General features: G+C 57.5%; 1 protein-coding gene across 1 annotated transcript; it reads left to right on the top strand.

The window, feature by feature from the left end:
* The first annotated feature begins 1,986 nt into the window (after window positions 1-1,986).
* LOC125627397 (vascular cell adhesion protein 1-like) lies at window positions 1,987-11,147 on the top strand. Its single transcript, XM_048831479.2, has 5 exons — window positions 1,987-2,135; window positions 5,539-5,796; window positions 6,828-7,115; window positions 9,509-9,766; window positions 10,429-11,147. Exons 1-5 carry the CDS (start codon window positions 2,072-2,074, stop codon window positions 10,533-10,535), a joined length of 975 nt encoding a protein of 324 aa, XP_048687436.2. The 5' UTR covers window positions 1,987-2,071; the 3' UTR covers window positions 10,536-11,147.
* Window positions 11,148-16,016: the final 4,869 nt, after the last annotated feature.

Raw genomic sequence — 16,016 nt, 5'->3', positions numbered from 1 at the left:
AGGGGTCAGACTGCTGCCGAGGACATCCCGAGACCCTTCCTACCTATGTCTGGGGGAGGGGTTGGGGGAAGCCCAGCGAATACCGAGGGCACCCTGACCCCAGCACCCAGCAGGGGATCCTCCCGGCGGAGCTCCCCATCCCTGGAGCGGAGGCGGCTGGAATGGGAGAGGGAGATGAAAATGAGGGAGCTGGAGGATCATGAAAAACAACGTCAACATGAGGAGAAACAACGTCAACATGAGCAGGAGGAGAAGGAGAAACAACGTCAACATGAGCAGGAGGAGAAGGAGAGGGAGCGTCAGGAGAAGGAGAAACAAAGACAGCACGAACTGGAGCTGGCCAGGCTGAAGAGCAGTGGGGCCCCGGCTGTGGTGAGTGAGGGGGGACCCAAGACTGCAAGGAACTTTGATAAGTGCTTCCTGGCCCAGCGTAAGGAGGGGGAGGACATAGATAGCTTCCTGACGGCCTTTGAGAATGCCTGTGAGCTGCACAGGGTTGACCCTGCAGACAGGCTCCAGTTTCTCACCCCCTTACTGGACCCCAAAGCCGTGGAGGTGTACAGCCGGATGACAGGGCCGGAGGCAGGGGACTATGAACTGTTCAAACAGGCCCTGCTCCGTGAGTTTGGGCTGACCCCCGAGATGTACCGGAGAAGGTTCCGGAGTCAGCGTAAAACGCCTGAGGTCACCTACCTACAACTGGCCAACCGGATGCAGGGGTATGCCCGCAAGTGGACAGCGGGGGCCCGAGCTAAAGAGGACCTGCTTGACCTAATTGTACTGGAGCAACTGTATGAACAGTGCCCTTCCGACCTGAGGCTGTGGTTGGTGGACAAAAAGCTCGAGAACCCCCAGCACGCAGGGCAGCTGGCCGACGAGTTTGTGAACAGTCGGTCAGGGGGTAGCCGGGAGGAGTCCCAAAAGAACAGGCCCCCCCCGATGCAGAGAGTGAGTCACCAGGGGGCCTCCCAGCGGGGAAATAGGGAGAACCCCCTCCCAAGGGGAACGCCTGGCGTCGGGACCCTCCGACCCGCTCGAGGGGACCAACGTGACCTGAGCAAGAAGTTGCTACCCCGGGAGCAACACTACGCGGCCATCGAGAAGGAGTGCCTGGCCATGGTGTGGGCCCTCAAGAAACTAGAGCCCTATCTCTTCGGGCGGCACTTCACCGTGTACACCGACCACTCGCCCCTGACCTGGCTGCACCAGATGAAAGGAGCCAACGCCAAGCTCCTGAGATGGAGCCTGCTCCTGCAGGATTACGACATGGACGTGGTCCACGTGAAGGGAAGTGCCAACCTGATAGCGGATGCGCTGTCCCGGAGAGGGGGCCCCGAACTTCCCCAGGTCACTGGTCACAGTGACCCCGCTCAGTTCAGTCTCGAAGGGGGGAGAGATGTGACGATGTGACTCAGCAGGGAGGGGGGAGTGTTGACCTGGGAATGTGCCCTGGGGATGGGAGACCTGAGAGCCTGTCACCTGAGCCAGGAGGGGGAGGGGGAGGTGACACCTCTGCCCAGGAATGTGAACAGAGGCTGAAGCAGGGAACCTGCGGGGTGAGTTTAGTGGGCAGTTTGGAGGCTGGGGGGAGGAACACAGGGAACCCCAGGGCTGGGGTCTAAGCTCCCTGCTCCCCCAGAAGGATGTGATTGAGGGGTCCTGGTTGTACCCACAAGCTCTGTTGTGGACTGTGTTCCTGTTGTCCAATAAACCTTCTGTTTTACTGGCTGGCTGAGAGTCTCAGTGGATCCCAGGAAGAGGGGTGCAGGGCCTGGACTCCCCCACACTCCGTGACAAGAGGGTCAGAGCAGCATTGAGTCTGCGGGGTGGGGAGTGCCAAGGTGGCTTGAACCCATCTTGTGCCAGCCCCAAGGAGCAGCATCACTGGGACCAGCCTGCCTGGGCCTCGAGGGATTGCCCCTAGCAGCTGGGCTGGTCGCTCGCAGAGAGCAGGGAGAGCACGCCAGGACGTGGGGCCCACCGCGGAGCAGGAAGGGGTGGGGCCTGCCCTGCGGGTGGACTCGGCGCACAGGCCCGCTCCGCTCCAGGCGCACGGTTCTCCTGGTGCAGGATGACAGGTCGCTGCCTCTGTCTTGGCCTGACAACACTGGCTCTGCTCCGCTGCCTGCCTCTGGGTAAGCTGCGAGGTCTCCGGTCCGCTGGCAGGGGGCTGGCCGGAGCTCAGGCCGCAAGGCTGGGGAATTGGAAGATGAGCGGTCGAGCGTGGGTTCAACCTTCTCTTCCCAACTTGCCCGTCGTGTCGCCGTGCCACGCGCCAGAGCCGCTGAACCTACCTGGCAGGTGCCAGCTTGTGCCGTTAGCTCTGGAGCCGGGACGGGGTAATTTGGAGAGGGGCACCGGGACCTGGCTGGAACCGCAATGTTGTCACGGCTCGCACTGTGCACAGACGGGGTGAGGCGAGCCCTGACGGGTGCCTCCCACAGAGCAGGGGCTCCGAAGGGCTAGACCGAGCGCCCCACGGGCTGCGGCTGATGCTGCAGGGGAGGGAGCATCAGGGCCGGCCGGCCGGCTTTGAAACACAAACCCTGAGAGTAGCAGAGACGCTCCCAGGCTGGCAAAAGCATTTGGCAGAATGGCTCTGTGCTGGCTGCGGGCCCCTCCCAAGCACTAGTGATGGCTGGAGGTTGTGATTCTCTGCACTGGGGAGATTGATGGAGCATATTCCGGTAGCACCCACCAGCCCTGGCTGGAATCGGGGCCCTGTTGTGCCGGGCACAGTGCAGAAGCAGTGTGAGAACCAGTCCAACTGCAACAAGCTCCCAGAGACTGAAGGAGGAAAACAACCCCATAAAGGGGAAATTACTTCTCCTAGGTCAGGCTTAAGGCAGGAAACAGAACCTCCTGCTCAGCACTCTGCCAGCTGGCATGCTGCCCCGTGGGCTTCCAGCCCCCGTTCCTAACCCGAGCCCGGGGGAGGCTAAAAAGTTAATATTTTCAGACCCGTAGGTAAGACCCAGATCTGATTGGTGGGTTACAGCCGAGCCACAACCCTTAGCTTTGACTCGTTATTTGTAATGATTTTATTCTTGGTTTCTTTGTAACGTCACCACCAACCCCCCCAATTTACAAAGAAAGGCCGAGCCGTCCCTGGGATGCGACTGGCAATTTTCTGCTGGGTCTTGCGTCACGCTGAGTGAATCAAGTTTAAACAGCTTGGGGGGAGGTCCATTGGCGTGGAAATGCCAAGTCTGCATATTGGTGTGGGATGTCTGTAGCATCTCTCGCTGGGCAACAGGGGCAGTGTAGACCTCAGAAGTGGGCTGAGCATCAAAGGACAATTTTAAACTATGTGCCAGACAAAAAGGGACTTTGGGGATAAGAAAAATTCAGTGGGTTTCCCACAAAATAGCTGGGGATGGGTGGGAAGCAAATTCCCACCTGCAGACCCAACTTTCAGAGGCTACGTCCTGAGCAAAGAATCACTGTCCGGCTGACTAGCTGTTCCCAGACTCTGAAGACCAAAGACCCGAGCGGTGTACAGTGGAGATTGACCTGTCACTCGGGTGCTTGTTGTTCTGAGTGCGGGGTGGGGCTTGCAGGACTGCATGGGGTGGTCTCCAGGACGCTTGTGCCGGTCCTTTCGTTTCTCTGTCTTCTCTGTAGCGCTTTCACCTGCAGAATAGCAGCGCTAGGAAGGGCCGGGGGAGTAGCTTGTATTTGGGGCCAAGACGCCTATGACAGGTTCCCCCTGGGGTGCTACCTGGAACTGGGGTACCACTGAGCCCCCCTGACCCACCAGCCTGGCCTCCCTTTACACTGTACTGCTGTGACTAGCCTGCCAAGCCCTCTCCCAGGCTCCAGCCTGCACTTTACCAGCACACATACAAGTAGGGACACACCCAGCTGCAGTTACCCCAGAGTGTAAACCCAAAATGATATTGTCTTGCACTGCACAGAGAAATGTACAGTGCAAGCTCATGAAATTTGCCCCCTCCCTCAATGTGGAGAGGAAATACACAACAGCTTTCTGCCCCGAGTTATTACACCCACACACTGGTTTTAGACAAAACAAAAATAAGTTTATTCAATACAAAAGATAGATTTTAAGTGATTGTAAGTGAAAGCAAATAGAGCAAAACAAATTACGTAGTAAATAAACAAAACAGCAAACTGAGCTTAACACACTCGATAGGATATTAATGAGCAAATTCTCACCTGAGTGATAAACAGGCTGGCAGATTCTTAAAGCACAAGCTGCCTTGGCTTTCTCAGGTTTTCACACACAGGCTAGAAATCCCTTTAACCTGGGACCATCATTCCCCCCCGTTCAGTCTTTATTGATCAGGTGTTTCCAGGTGTGGTGTTGTAGGGAGAGTGAGGTCCCCCCATGATGTCATTTCCCCCTGTCACGGAGTCCCCGGGCGATGCTCTGGAACTGCTCCCTAGGAAGCCAGGCAGGACTCTGGGGAAGTCTCCTCTCTGGGAGCAGCCTGTCTGCAGGACACACAGCTCACCCGGCTCCACCTTCCTGGGTCTGACCTCGAAGCATTCAGACTCCTCTGCCCATCCGTGCGCTTCGCCCAGTGAGTCCGCCCAGGCGGGGTCCTGGGGAAGCCAGAGGGTCCTGCCCCCCAACTCCGCAGTCAGACGGGACTCTCAGCCAGCCAGTAACACAGAGGTTTATTAGACCACAGGAACATGGTCTAAAACAAAGCTTGTAGGTACAGAGAACAGGACCCCTCAGCTGGGTTAATTTGGGGGGAGGGCAGTGAGCCAGACAACCATGTCTGCACTTCACTCCATGTCCCCAGCCAGCCCCCAACTGACTCCCCATCCAGCCCCCACTCATCTGGGCTTTGTCCCTTTCCCGGGCCAGGAGGTCACCTGGTTCCTTTGTTCTCCAACCCTTTAGCTCTCACCTTGCAGGGGGGAAGGGCCCAGGCCATCAGTTGCCAGGAAACAGGGTGTCGGCCATCCTCTGTGTCCAGACCCCTGCACACACCTGCCCTCTAGGGCTCTGTGACGATCATACACCCTTATCCCACCACCTAGATACTTAAGAACTGCATAGGGGAAACTGAGGCACCCCCACACTATTCGGATCTGATGCCCGAGGAGCCGGGACCCGAGTGCAGTGCCCTTGCTGGACCACAGGGTGGGGGGGGCAAACACAGGTGAAGTTGCCCTGAACTGTGACCAACACTTTGCCGGGCATGTTGCCCCCTTGTGCATCCCTGAGGCGGGCTCCTGGGGATAAAACAGCCCAGGGCCCAGCTAATTAACGGCTGTATCACAAGGCGGGAGGAGGGGGGTGAAGGCTGCCAAGGCCCCCCTAGATCTGGTATTTCCTCACGCTCTGGGGCTACATGCAGCTGTCACCCCACCCCCAACCCCCAACCAGCCCTGCAGCTGGAGCCGCAGGCCGATGCCCCAAAGGGAGGCCTGGGCTGTGGGGCCAGCTGCTGAGCCTGGGAGGTCCATGGGGGGAGCCTGGTCTGGCCCACGTGGTGTCCCCAGAGAGCTGCTGTGGCCACGTGGGCTGGGGGGAGCCTGCCTGATTCTTGCCCTGCTCCCCAGTGTACCTGGACCCATGCGGCCTGAACATCGTGCCCAAGGAGCCGGTGGTGGCGTTCCGGGGCCACGTGGTTCTGAACTGCAGCAGCACCTGTTCCACTCTCGCCCACCTGGGCTGGGAGACGTCGGTGCCGAAGGTGACAAACGAGGGACCCGGCTGGGCGTCTCTGCACATCTCCAGCCTCGCGGTGTGGGACCTGGAGCCCCAGTGCTACGTCACCTCCACGAACATCATCGAAAAAGCCAGGCTCCACGTGTACCGTACGCTGAGGGTTAACCGCGCGCTCACTCGCCCCCCCAGCGCCGCCCCTTCCCGGTGGGGTGTGCCCAGTGCTGCGGACGGGATACGGGGCATGGGGAGGGGAAGGACTTTTCCAAGAACTAGAAGTCAGTGCAAAGAGTAAAACCCAGGAGTCTGGATTCCCAGCACTCTGCTCCCAGCACCGGCTCCCCCCACAGCTGGGAATGGAACCCAGGAGTCCTGCCTCCCAGCTCCCTCTGCTCTAACCACCAGCCCCCACAGTCCCCTCCCACCCCTGGCAATGGAACCCAGGAGTCCTGCCTCCCAGCTCCCTCTGCTCTAACCACCAGCCCCCACAGTCCCCTCCCACCCCTGGCAATGGAACCCAGGAGTCCTGCCTCCCAGCTCTCTTTGCTCTAACCACCAGCCCCCACAGTCCCCTCCCACCCCTGGCAATGGAACCCAGGAGTCCTGCCTCCCAGCTCCCTCTGCTCTAACCACCAGCCCCCACAGTCCCCTCCCACCCCTGGCAATGGAACCCAGGAGTCCTGCCTCCCAGCTCCCTCTGCTCTAACCACCAGCCCCCACAGTCCCCTCCCACCCCTGGCAATGGAACCCAGGAGTCCTGCCTCCCAGCTCTCTTTGCTCTAACCACCAGCCCCCACAGTCCCCTCCCACCCCTGGCAATGGAACCCAGGAGTCCTGCCTCCCAGCTCCCTCTGCTCTAACCACCAGCCCCCACAGTCCCCTCCCACCCCTGGCAATGGAACCCAGGAGTCCTGCCTCCCAGCTCCCTCTGCTCTAACCACCAGCCTGCACTGTCCCCTCCCAGCCTGGGAATGGAACCCAGGAGTCCTGCCTCCCAGCTCCCTCGGCTCTAACCACCAGCCCCCACAGTCCCCTCCCACCCCTGGGAATGGAACCCAGGAGTCCTGGCTCCCCGGACACCAAGCACAGTCTTTACAAGAAGGCAGAGCCCCTGGCCTGTTATATGCAGGGAGAAGCTTCAGGAAGGTCAATTCCCCTCTGTTTCCCCCTCCCCCCTGCACAGGATTCTCACCCCCCGAGATCCACCTGGGAGCTGAGATGGTGGCTGGTCGCCAGGAGCGAATCACCTGCAATGTCTCCAGCCTTGTGTCCGGCTCCAGCCCCTCCGACATCAACGTCACCCTGAGCAGCGGGGGCAGCACCCTCAGCGAGAGCCGCGGCAGCCCAGCCGTGGGGTACAGCTTCGTGGCACAGCCCACACAGCACGGGCAGGAAATCGTGTGCCAGACCTGGCTCCGCGTGGGCCCCCAGGTGCTGAATTACAGCACCAGGGCCACCCTGCAGGTCTGGGGTGAGGAGCTGTTCGGTTACTGCAAGTGGGGATCAGTGCGCTAAGTCCTTAGCGTGCCGCTTCCTGACCATAAGAACTTCAGAGCGGCCAGACTGGGTCAGAGCAAAGGTCCCTCCAGCCCAGTGTCCTGTCTGCCGGCAGCGGCCAGTGTCAGGGGCCCCGGAGGGCATGACGAGAACAGGGAATCTCCCAGTGATCCATCCCCTGTCGCCCATTCCCAGCTTCTGGCAAACAGAGGCTCGGGACACCGTCCCTGCCCATCCTGGCTAACAGCCATTGATGGACCTATCGTCCAGGAACTTAGCTCATTCTTTTTTGAGCCCTGTTATAGTCTTGGCCTTCACAACATCCTCTGGCAAGGAGTTCCACAGGTTAACTGTGCGTTGTGTGAAGAAATACTTCCTTTTGTTTGTTTTAAAGCTGCTGCCTGTTAATTTCATTGCGTGACCCCTAGTTCTTGTGTTATGAAGAGTAAATAACACTCCCTCATTTACTTTCTCCACACCAGGCATGAGTTTACAGACCTCTGTCATATTCCCCCTTTGTCGTCTCTTTTCCAAGCTGAAAATTCCCAGTCTTATTAATGTCTCCTCATACAGAAGCCGTTCCATCCCCCTCATAATTTCTTTGTCCTTTTCTGAACCTTTTCCAATTCCACTAGCTCTCTTTTGCGATGGCGTGACCACGTCTGCACGCAGGATTCAAGGATGAATACTGGATTTGTACCATGGATTTCTATAGAGGCAATGTGACATTTTCTGTCTTATGATCTCTCCCTTTCTGAATGATTCCCCACATTCTGTTCGCTTTTTTGACGACTGCTACCCAGTGAGCGGATGTTTTCAGAGAACTCTCCACTGTGTCTCCCAGATCCCTCTCTTGAGTGTTTACAGCTAATTTAGACCCCATCATTTTAGAGGTATAGTTGGGATTATGTTTTCCAATGTGCATTACTGTGCACTTATCAACACTGAATTTCATCTGTCATTTTGTTGCCCAGTCACCCAGTTTTGCGAAATCCTTTTGTAGCTCTTCACTGTCTGCCTGGGACTTAACTCTCTTGAGTAGTTTTGTATCATCTGCAAATTTTGCCACCTCACTGTTTACCCCTTTTTCCAGATCATTTATGATTATGTTGAATAGAGCTGGGCCCAGTACAGACGCCTGGGGGACACCGCTATTTACCTCTCTCCATTCGGAAAACTAACCGTTGATTCCTACCCGTTGTTTCCTGTCTTTTAACCAGTTACTGTTCCATGAGAGAATCTTCCCTCTTATCTCGTGACAGCTTACTTTGCTTATGAGCCTTTGGTGAGGGACCTTGTCAAAGGCTTTCTGAAAATCTAAGTACACTGTATCCACTGGATCCCCCTTGTCCACATGTTTGTTGACCCCCTCAAAGAATTCTAGTAGATTGGTGAGGCATGATTTCCCTCCACAAAAACCATGTTGACTCTTCCCCAACAAATTATGTTGATTTATGTGTCTGACAATTTTGTTCTTTATTATCGTTTCAACCAGTTTGCCCGGTACTGAAGTCAGGCTTACCGGCCTGTAATTGCCAGGGTCTCCTCTGGAGCCCTTTTTAAAAATTGTCATCACATTAGCTCCCCTTCAGTCATTCGGTACAGAAGCTGATTTAAATGATCGGTTACAGATCACAGTTAGTAGTTCTGCAATTTCACATTTGAGTTCCCTCAGAACTCTTGGGTGAATCCCATCTGGTCTTGGTGACTTGTTACTGTTTAATTTATCAGTTTGTTCCAAAACCTCCTCTAATGACACCTCAATCTGGGACAGTTCCTCAGATTTGTCACCTAAAAAGAATGGCTCAGGTTTGGGAATCTCCCTCACATCCTTGGCCGTGAAGACCGATGCAAAGAATTCATTTAGTTTCTTTGCAAGGACCTTATTGTCCTTGAGTGCTCCTTTAGCATCTCGATCATCCAGCGGACCCACTGGTTGTTAGCAGGCTTCCTGCTTCTGATCTACTTAAATTTTTTTTGCTATTTCTTTTTGAGTCTTTCTGTGACCATGGAAATAAGAAACAAAATTACTTCCCACAGCCAGGGATAGAACCCAGGAGTCCTGGCTCCCAAGACCTGCCTATAACTACTAGACCCCCCTCCCTTTGCAGCAGCCCCAGCAGGGTTCCCTTTTCTGATCCCACCCCGAGCTGGGACTCTGACCCTGGAGCCCCGACTCCCAGCACTGCTCCCACAGTAGCGCCGGGACAGTGATACCCATCGCCCCCTTGGCAGGGCGGCCAGGAGAAAACCGGGGCAAGCCTGATGGTGTGGGGCACATGGGTGGGAGGTGGGGATCAGCCCCCCCCAGGCCTACTCCCAACCGGCCCATCCTTGCTGACCCCTGCCCTCCCCCTGCCCTCCCAGCCCTGCCCCACAGCGTGAAGATCTCCGTGGAGCAGCTGGAGTTCGGCGTCGGCGCTAACTTCACGGTGCGGTGCAGCGCCGAGGGGAACCCCCTGCCCGAGTTGCTCTGGGATCTGCCCTCCAACGCCAGCGTGGAGCTGTCTGACCGCCGCCGGACAGTGACGGTGCACTCGGCCCAGCGCGCCCACAGCGGGACCTACCAGTGCCTGGCACAGAACAGATACGGGGCCAGCTCAGGGCACGTGAACATCAGCATAGGTGCGGGCAGTGGTGTCCTATTGGCTTTCCCTGGCCATTCCTCCTTCCCGGCCGCGTGAAGGGCTGAGCAGGGGGTGCGGAAGCTGCACCAGACCCCTGGGGGCCAGGGCTCCTTCCTTCCCCTCTGTGGAGGGGCTCCGTGCCAGCCCCCAGAGCCGGGCCCAAGGCTGGGAGCACTGTCCCAGCTTGGGACCCGGAGCCACGGGCTCCAGGCCTGCCTCGGTCACTGGCTCCCTCGTGACGTGTCTGTGGGTCCTGGCGGTGGCTATTCCTTGGGCCGGGGGGTGGTCTCTGTCTGGGGCAGGGTCCCCAGCCCTGCCGGCTTGGTCTGACCCCCTTCTTGTCAGGGCAGACAGCAAGGACTGGCTGGGGGCCACCGAGACAGGGCTACCGTGTCCCGCAGTGCCCCGGGAGGGGCGGCTGGGGACGGCAGGCAGGGAGGCTCCCAGGCCCTGTGTGTGCTGGGGGGCAGCTCAGGGGCACCCAGGCCCTGTGCGGGGGGAGGCAGCTCAGGGACACCTGTGCCCTGTGGGGGGGGGGGACAAAGGGGCACCCAGGCTCTGTGGGGCTGGGGTAAGGGGCACCCGGGCTCTGGGGGGGAGGGAGGGGGAGAGGGAGGCAAGCTGGGGCTCCCCCCTGACTCCTGTTTCTCCTGCCTACAGTTGAGCAAAGGCACGGGATCATGATAATCGTAGCGGTGCTGGGGGTGATTTCGGTTCTCGGCGGCGCAGGCCTGTGGCTTGTAAGAAGACGCTTCATGAAGTCGTAGCTGCGGCCCGGGGCAGCTGCGGTCCAGGGCTGCCCCCGCCAGCCCACGGTGGGGAGGGCGACTCAGGGCAGGGGGAAGCGCTGGGCAGTGATGGGCCTGAAGCTTTGGGTGAGGAGAAGGAGGAGCCCAGAGGTGTGTGAGCCTGTGACGAAGTGGGACTGTTCTTAATGTTTCCTCCGAATATTCTGGGGGTGCCTCAGTTTCCCCTGTGCAGTTCTTAAGTCTCTAGGGGGTGGGATAAGGGTGTATGATCCTTGCAGAGCCCTAGAGGGCAGGTGTGTGCAGGGGTCTGGACACAGAGAATGGCCGACACCCTGTTTCCTGGCCACTGATGGCCTGGGCCCTTCCCCCCCTGCAAGGTGAGAGCTAAAGGGTTGGAGAACAAAGGAATCCGGTGACCTCCTGGCCCGGGAAAGGACAAAGCCCAGGGGAGGAGGGGCTGGAGGGAGTTTCAGTTTGGGGCTGGCTGGGGACATGGAGTGAAGGGCAGACGGGGTTATCTGGCTCACTGCCCCCCAAAATGGACCCAGCTGAGGGGTCCTGTTCTCTGCACCTACAAGCTCTGGTTTAGATCCTGTTCGTGTTGTCTAATAAACCTTCTGTTTTACTGGCTGGCTGAGAGTCACGTCTGACTGCGGAGTTGGGGGGCAGGACCCTCTGGCTTCCCCAGGACCCCGCATGGGCGGACTCGCTGTGGGAAGCGCACGGAGGGGCAGAGGAGGCTGAATGCTCCGAGGTCAGACCCAGGAAGGTGGAAGCCGGGTGAGCTGTGAGTCCTGCAGACAGGCTGCTCCCAGAGAGGAGACTTCCCCAGAGTCCTGCCTGGCTTCATGGGGAGCCGTTCCAGAGCATCGCCCGGGGACCCCGTGACAGAGCCCGAAGCCCTCACCGCGGGGAACTGGTTCTGGGGGCCGGTGGGGTCACGGCCCTTTCCCTGATGTGCCCCGGCTGGTGGGCTGGGACCGAGCAGAGGAGCCAAGCCGGGCCGCAGCTCTCCAGGGTGTCTCGCCCCGGTGCCCGTGTGCACGCGTGTCTGGCACAACAGGGCGTGTGCGAATTTCAAAATTTCACCCATTCCAAAAATCTGATTTTTTTAATTTGAAATTGTTCCATTTTGAGCCCTGCTGAAGAAACACTTGGAAATTTCAGTTCTTTTCAGCTTTCCCCAGTTCCAGCGTTTTTCCTGGGCCCTGGGGCCGTTACATTTACCGCGGGGCCAGTCCAGACGCCCAGGTCACACCATGCTCCCCCGTGGCTCACGTTGGTTCTTGGTTTTGTTGGGGTCAAATAAACCGACTCTCTGGGCACCTTCTGTTCTGTGTGCGGCTCACGACCCCCCACCCTGGAGCAGCCCCCGTGGGCGCCCATGGAGGAGTTAGCGCTTGGCACGGTAAAGCACCAAGCCTGTCTCAGCTCCGGGCATTAGTCATTGTTAATGACGCTTAGTATTGCTCACGGGCGTTCGAGGGGCCCCGCAGTGGGACACGGGCCCTTTCCCTTGTCGGTTGCTGGTTTGCAGCCAGCCCCAGCTCATTAGGGAGCTAACTCGTCTGTGTCCCCTGCATGGAACGAGCCGGGGCGTTTGGGGTGGGCGCAGCTCAATTCTAAGCAGGGCAGGAACCTCCCGATGTTGGTGACCCTGAATCATTCAAAGTTTAGATTAAAACCAAACCCAGGCACCACGAGCCAAATCCAGCCTCAGGCCCCTGCACCTCTGAGTAGCCGCTGCTGATTCTTCCGCTTTGGGCAGGGGTGGCACCGATTGGCACCAGTCTACATGGCATACCCAGAAAGGACCTGCCCCTCTGTCACCCGTGCACCTGGAAAGGGCAAAACCCTTCCCAGAACAGAACAGCGATGGGCTGGGAATCACAGGAAGGGACCTCGGGAAGTCCTCGAGCCCACGTTGGAGAGGGGGCAGGGCAGGGATCCCGTTTGGCATGGAAAGGGGGCTACAAGGCTTGCACTGGAGGTGCAGATGAGTCAGTGTGACAGAGGGAGGGAGGGGAACAAGGTGTGAGCAGAAGGTCTAAGGCGGCTGTGCTGTATCCCTGCCCCACACGCCCAACCGAAGGGGACTAGCTCAGGACTCGGAGTCAGGTGAAAATGACCCCGTCTGGGCCTGAGCCGGCCCTGCTGCTGGCTGCCGGCTGGTGAGTCTAACCGCTCCAGCCAGGCTGGGCGCAGGAGCCGTTTGCTTCTTTGCAGAACTCCAGAGTAGATCCAAGTCTCTTCCTAGCTGGCAGGATGAACACAGGGAGGTGGGTAATGTACCGAATAACGCAGACTCACTCATAATAATTCCCTGATAGCAGCGGTGTCTGAGGACCTCAAAGTGCTGGGCAAACTATTGTACCATGAAAGTGATCATGAAATGGTGGCGTTCACGATTCTAAGGAATTGTAGGGGGGAGAACAGCACAATACAGACAATGGATTTCAAGGAGTTGGACTTTACCAAACTCAGGGAGTTGGTGGGTCAGACCCCATGGGAAGCAAGTCTAAGGGGGAAAATACTGGAAGCCATTTGGCAGTTTTTCAAAGAGACATTATTAAGGGCACAAGAGGAAACTATCCCACTACATAGGAAAGACAGGAAGTCTGGCAAGAGACCACCCTGGCTTACCCAGGAGATCTTCAGTGATCTGAAACTCAACAAGGAGTCCTACAAAAAAGTGGAAACTTGGTCAAATGACAAAGGATGAATATAAACAAATAACACAAGTATGTAGGGACAAAATTAGAAAGGCCAAGGCACAAAACGAGATCAAACTAGGTAGGGACATAAAAGGAAACAAGAAAACATTCTACAACTACATTAGAAGCAAGAGGAAGACCAAGGACAGAGCAGGCCCGTTACTCCGTGAGTGGGGAAAGACAATAACAGAAAATGTGGAAATGGCAGAGGTGCTTCATGACTTCTTTGGTTTCAGTTTTCACCAAGAAGATTGGTGGCAACTGGACGTCTAACATAGTGAGCGCCAGTGAAAATGAGGTAGGACCAGAGTCTAAAATAGGGAAAGAACAAGTCCATACTTACTTAGACAGGTTAGATGTCTTCAGATCACCAGGGCCTGATGAAATGCATCCTAGGTTGTTACAAGGAAGAGGGAGAAAAATTGTTCTTCTTAACCTCTGAGGATAGGACAAGAAGCAATGGGCAGAAATTGCAGCCAGGAAGGTTTAGGTTGGCCATTAGGAAAAACTTCCTGACTGTCAGGGTGGTGAAGCACTGGAAGAAATTGCCCAGGGAGGTTGTGGAATCTCCATCACTGGGGGTTTCTAAGAGCAGGTTGGACAAACCCCTGGTAGGGATGGTCTAGATAATACTTAGTCCTGCCTTGAGTACAGGGGACGGGACTAGATACCTCTTGAGATCCCTTCCAGTTCTATGATTCTATAGTAAACAGGTTTGCTTGGTCCTGCCTCAGCACAGAGGGCTGGACTCAAAGGTCCTGCCAGCCCCCAGCCCCACCCCCCGGTTTTGGGTTCTGGGATTAGTGACAAGCCCTGGCAGACTGTGTCCATCTTGTCCCAGGCACACACGTAGCTCCTCTTATTTCCATAGCACTGAACAGGTCGTAGCTACACACATTTCTGTACAAGGCAGATCCATCGAGTGGCAGGAAGCCGTCACAGGTGCAGAGGATACAACCTTGGTTCAAGTTTCCACTCCCTGTAGTTCGTATGAACAGTAGAAAGCCAGCCCAAAGGTTTGAAGCCGTAAACACAGTGGGGAAAAGCGTCTGTGAAGGCAGGATCTGCTCTGCACACGCTGGCGAGCGTGCCAACAGGAGGGAGTTTGCATGGCAAGAGGGCACAGGAAGCAGGTTAGAGCAGGTGCTTCAAACTGTTCAGCATCTTGCGGATTTTCCTCCAGTTTGGGGGATCTCTAGGGTCGGGTCCAGGGAGGTTTCACTGAGGGGAAAGAGAAAGGTTTTGTTTATAACTTCCCACTGTGCTCCTCTCCTGCTGGCATGTACCAAGCCGGCAGGGCAGTTACACCCACATCCTGGAGGGGAAGCCTTGAAGTCGGCTGGCACAGAGCAGCAGGGTTCTGTGTCCAGCAGCATTTCCTGGAAAGAGCGGCCGCTCCCCGCATTAGCAGATATGCCCCAGCTTGGTTCTCTTCTAAAGGAAATAACCCCCAGTCCGAGCACCCCGCAGTGCCCCAGCAAGGTTCATTCCCACTGTGCAAAGCCAGGTTAATCCTCTGAGCCTCTCTTGGGTGAAGCAGATAAGGGATAAACAAGGATTGCTGCACCTGCCACTGGAATGCAGCTGCCTCTGGGGTGGGGGATGGCAGCAGTTTAACAGCCACAGGGCAGTGCTGCTCAGGGAATGCCCGCACGGTGTGGCAAGGCGTGCACTTCTGGGGTGAGACACAGGAGGTGTTTAACAGCCATGCAGCCGTGCTGCACAGGGCTCACTTGCCCAAAGCTGAAATGCACCCATTTCTGGGGTGGGACATGGCAGCTAGATAACAGGTGCACAGCAATGCTGCCCAGGGAGCGCTCTCTCAGCGCTGAGATGCAGCCAGCTGGGCTCCAGGAGGTGTTTCCCGGCTGCCCAGTGTTTTGGGACAGGAAGTGATTTCGCTGCAGGGATGGGGCTTGCGGGGCCTGTTCAGGGTCCCGCCCTGTGGGGATCTCACCAACATTACTCTCAATGGAGGGAGTCCTGCAGCAGAGGGCAGAGGCAAGGGGCTGGTGCAGACGGTGGAAAGCCCACTGAAGCCAGCAGAACGGTCAGTTCACGGCAGCTCGGGCTCTGGCCCATGGGTATTCAGGTGCATCACAGCCCGGGGCCCACAGTAACTTCTCACACGATCCCGCCCCACAGGCTGCTCTTGCGGGGCCTTTAGGGGTTTTGGGGAGACTGTGCCTGCAGCATCCCCGAGAGCCCTGCTGGTGTCCTAATGAGTCCCCTTCTCCGCCCTTCCGTCTCTTGCGTCTGGCCGCCCCTCCCCAGTGCACCCTGTGGCATGAGGATCGTCCCCCAAGGCCCTGCCGTGACCTTTGGGAGCGCCTCGGTTCCGGGCTGCACCAGCTCGCGCACCCGTCGCACCCGCCTGGGCCAGGGGACATCGGTGCCGAAGGTGCCGGCTGGGGGGCCCTGACTATCCACAAAGTTGAGACGTGGACCCTGGCGCCCCTCTGCTTTGCCAACTACGGGGAGCATGTGAACATCGCCTCGGCAGGGATCCACATTGATCGTAAGCGGCCGCGCCTGGGGCTAGGGTTAGCTGCTCGACACCACGCGCCCTCCCAGGCTACACTCCCCTCCCCCACACACCCTGCAGGGGTAGCATGCTCCGACCCCCATCCCCGCCGGGCAGGTAGGGTCCAGATATTACAGACAGGGAAACTGAGTCACAGAAGGGCAGGCCTGTTTCCAACATCTCACAGCAAGCCAGCGTTTTAGCAATGGAAACCAGGCGTTCTAGAGCCCATTTTCCGCTCTAACCACTAGTCCCCACTCC

Source organism: Caretta caretta, chromosome 20 (assembly GCF_965140235.1).
Source record: "Caretta caretta isolate rCarCar2 chromosome 20, rCarCar1.hap1, whole genome shotgun sequence".
Classification (NCBI taxonomy): Eukaryota; Metazoa; Chordata; order Testudines; family Cheloniidae; genus Caretta; species Caretta caretta.
The sequence above is the reverse complement of the archived record's forward strand: the minus strand, read 5'-3'. Positions and strand labels throughout refer to the sequence as shown.

Bases quoted from the DNA above. Each gene is read 5' to 3' on its own strand.
- LOC125627397 (XM_048831479.2), top strand. From the start codon at position 2,072: ATGACAGGTCGCTGCCTCTGTCTTGGCCTGACAACACTGGCTCTGCTC. The intron at 2,136-5,538 runs GTAAGCTGCGAG...CCTGCTCCCCAG, and splicing joins GCTCCGCTGCCTGCCTCTGG to TGTACCTGGACCCATGCGGC. The intron at 5,797-6,827 runs GTACGCTGAGGG...CCCCCTGCACAG, and splicing joins AGCCAGGCTCCACGTGTACC to GATTCTCACCCCCCGAGATC.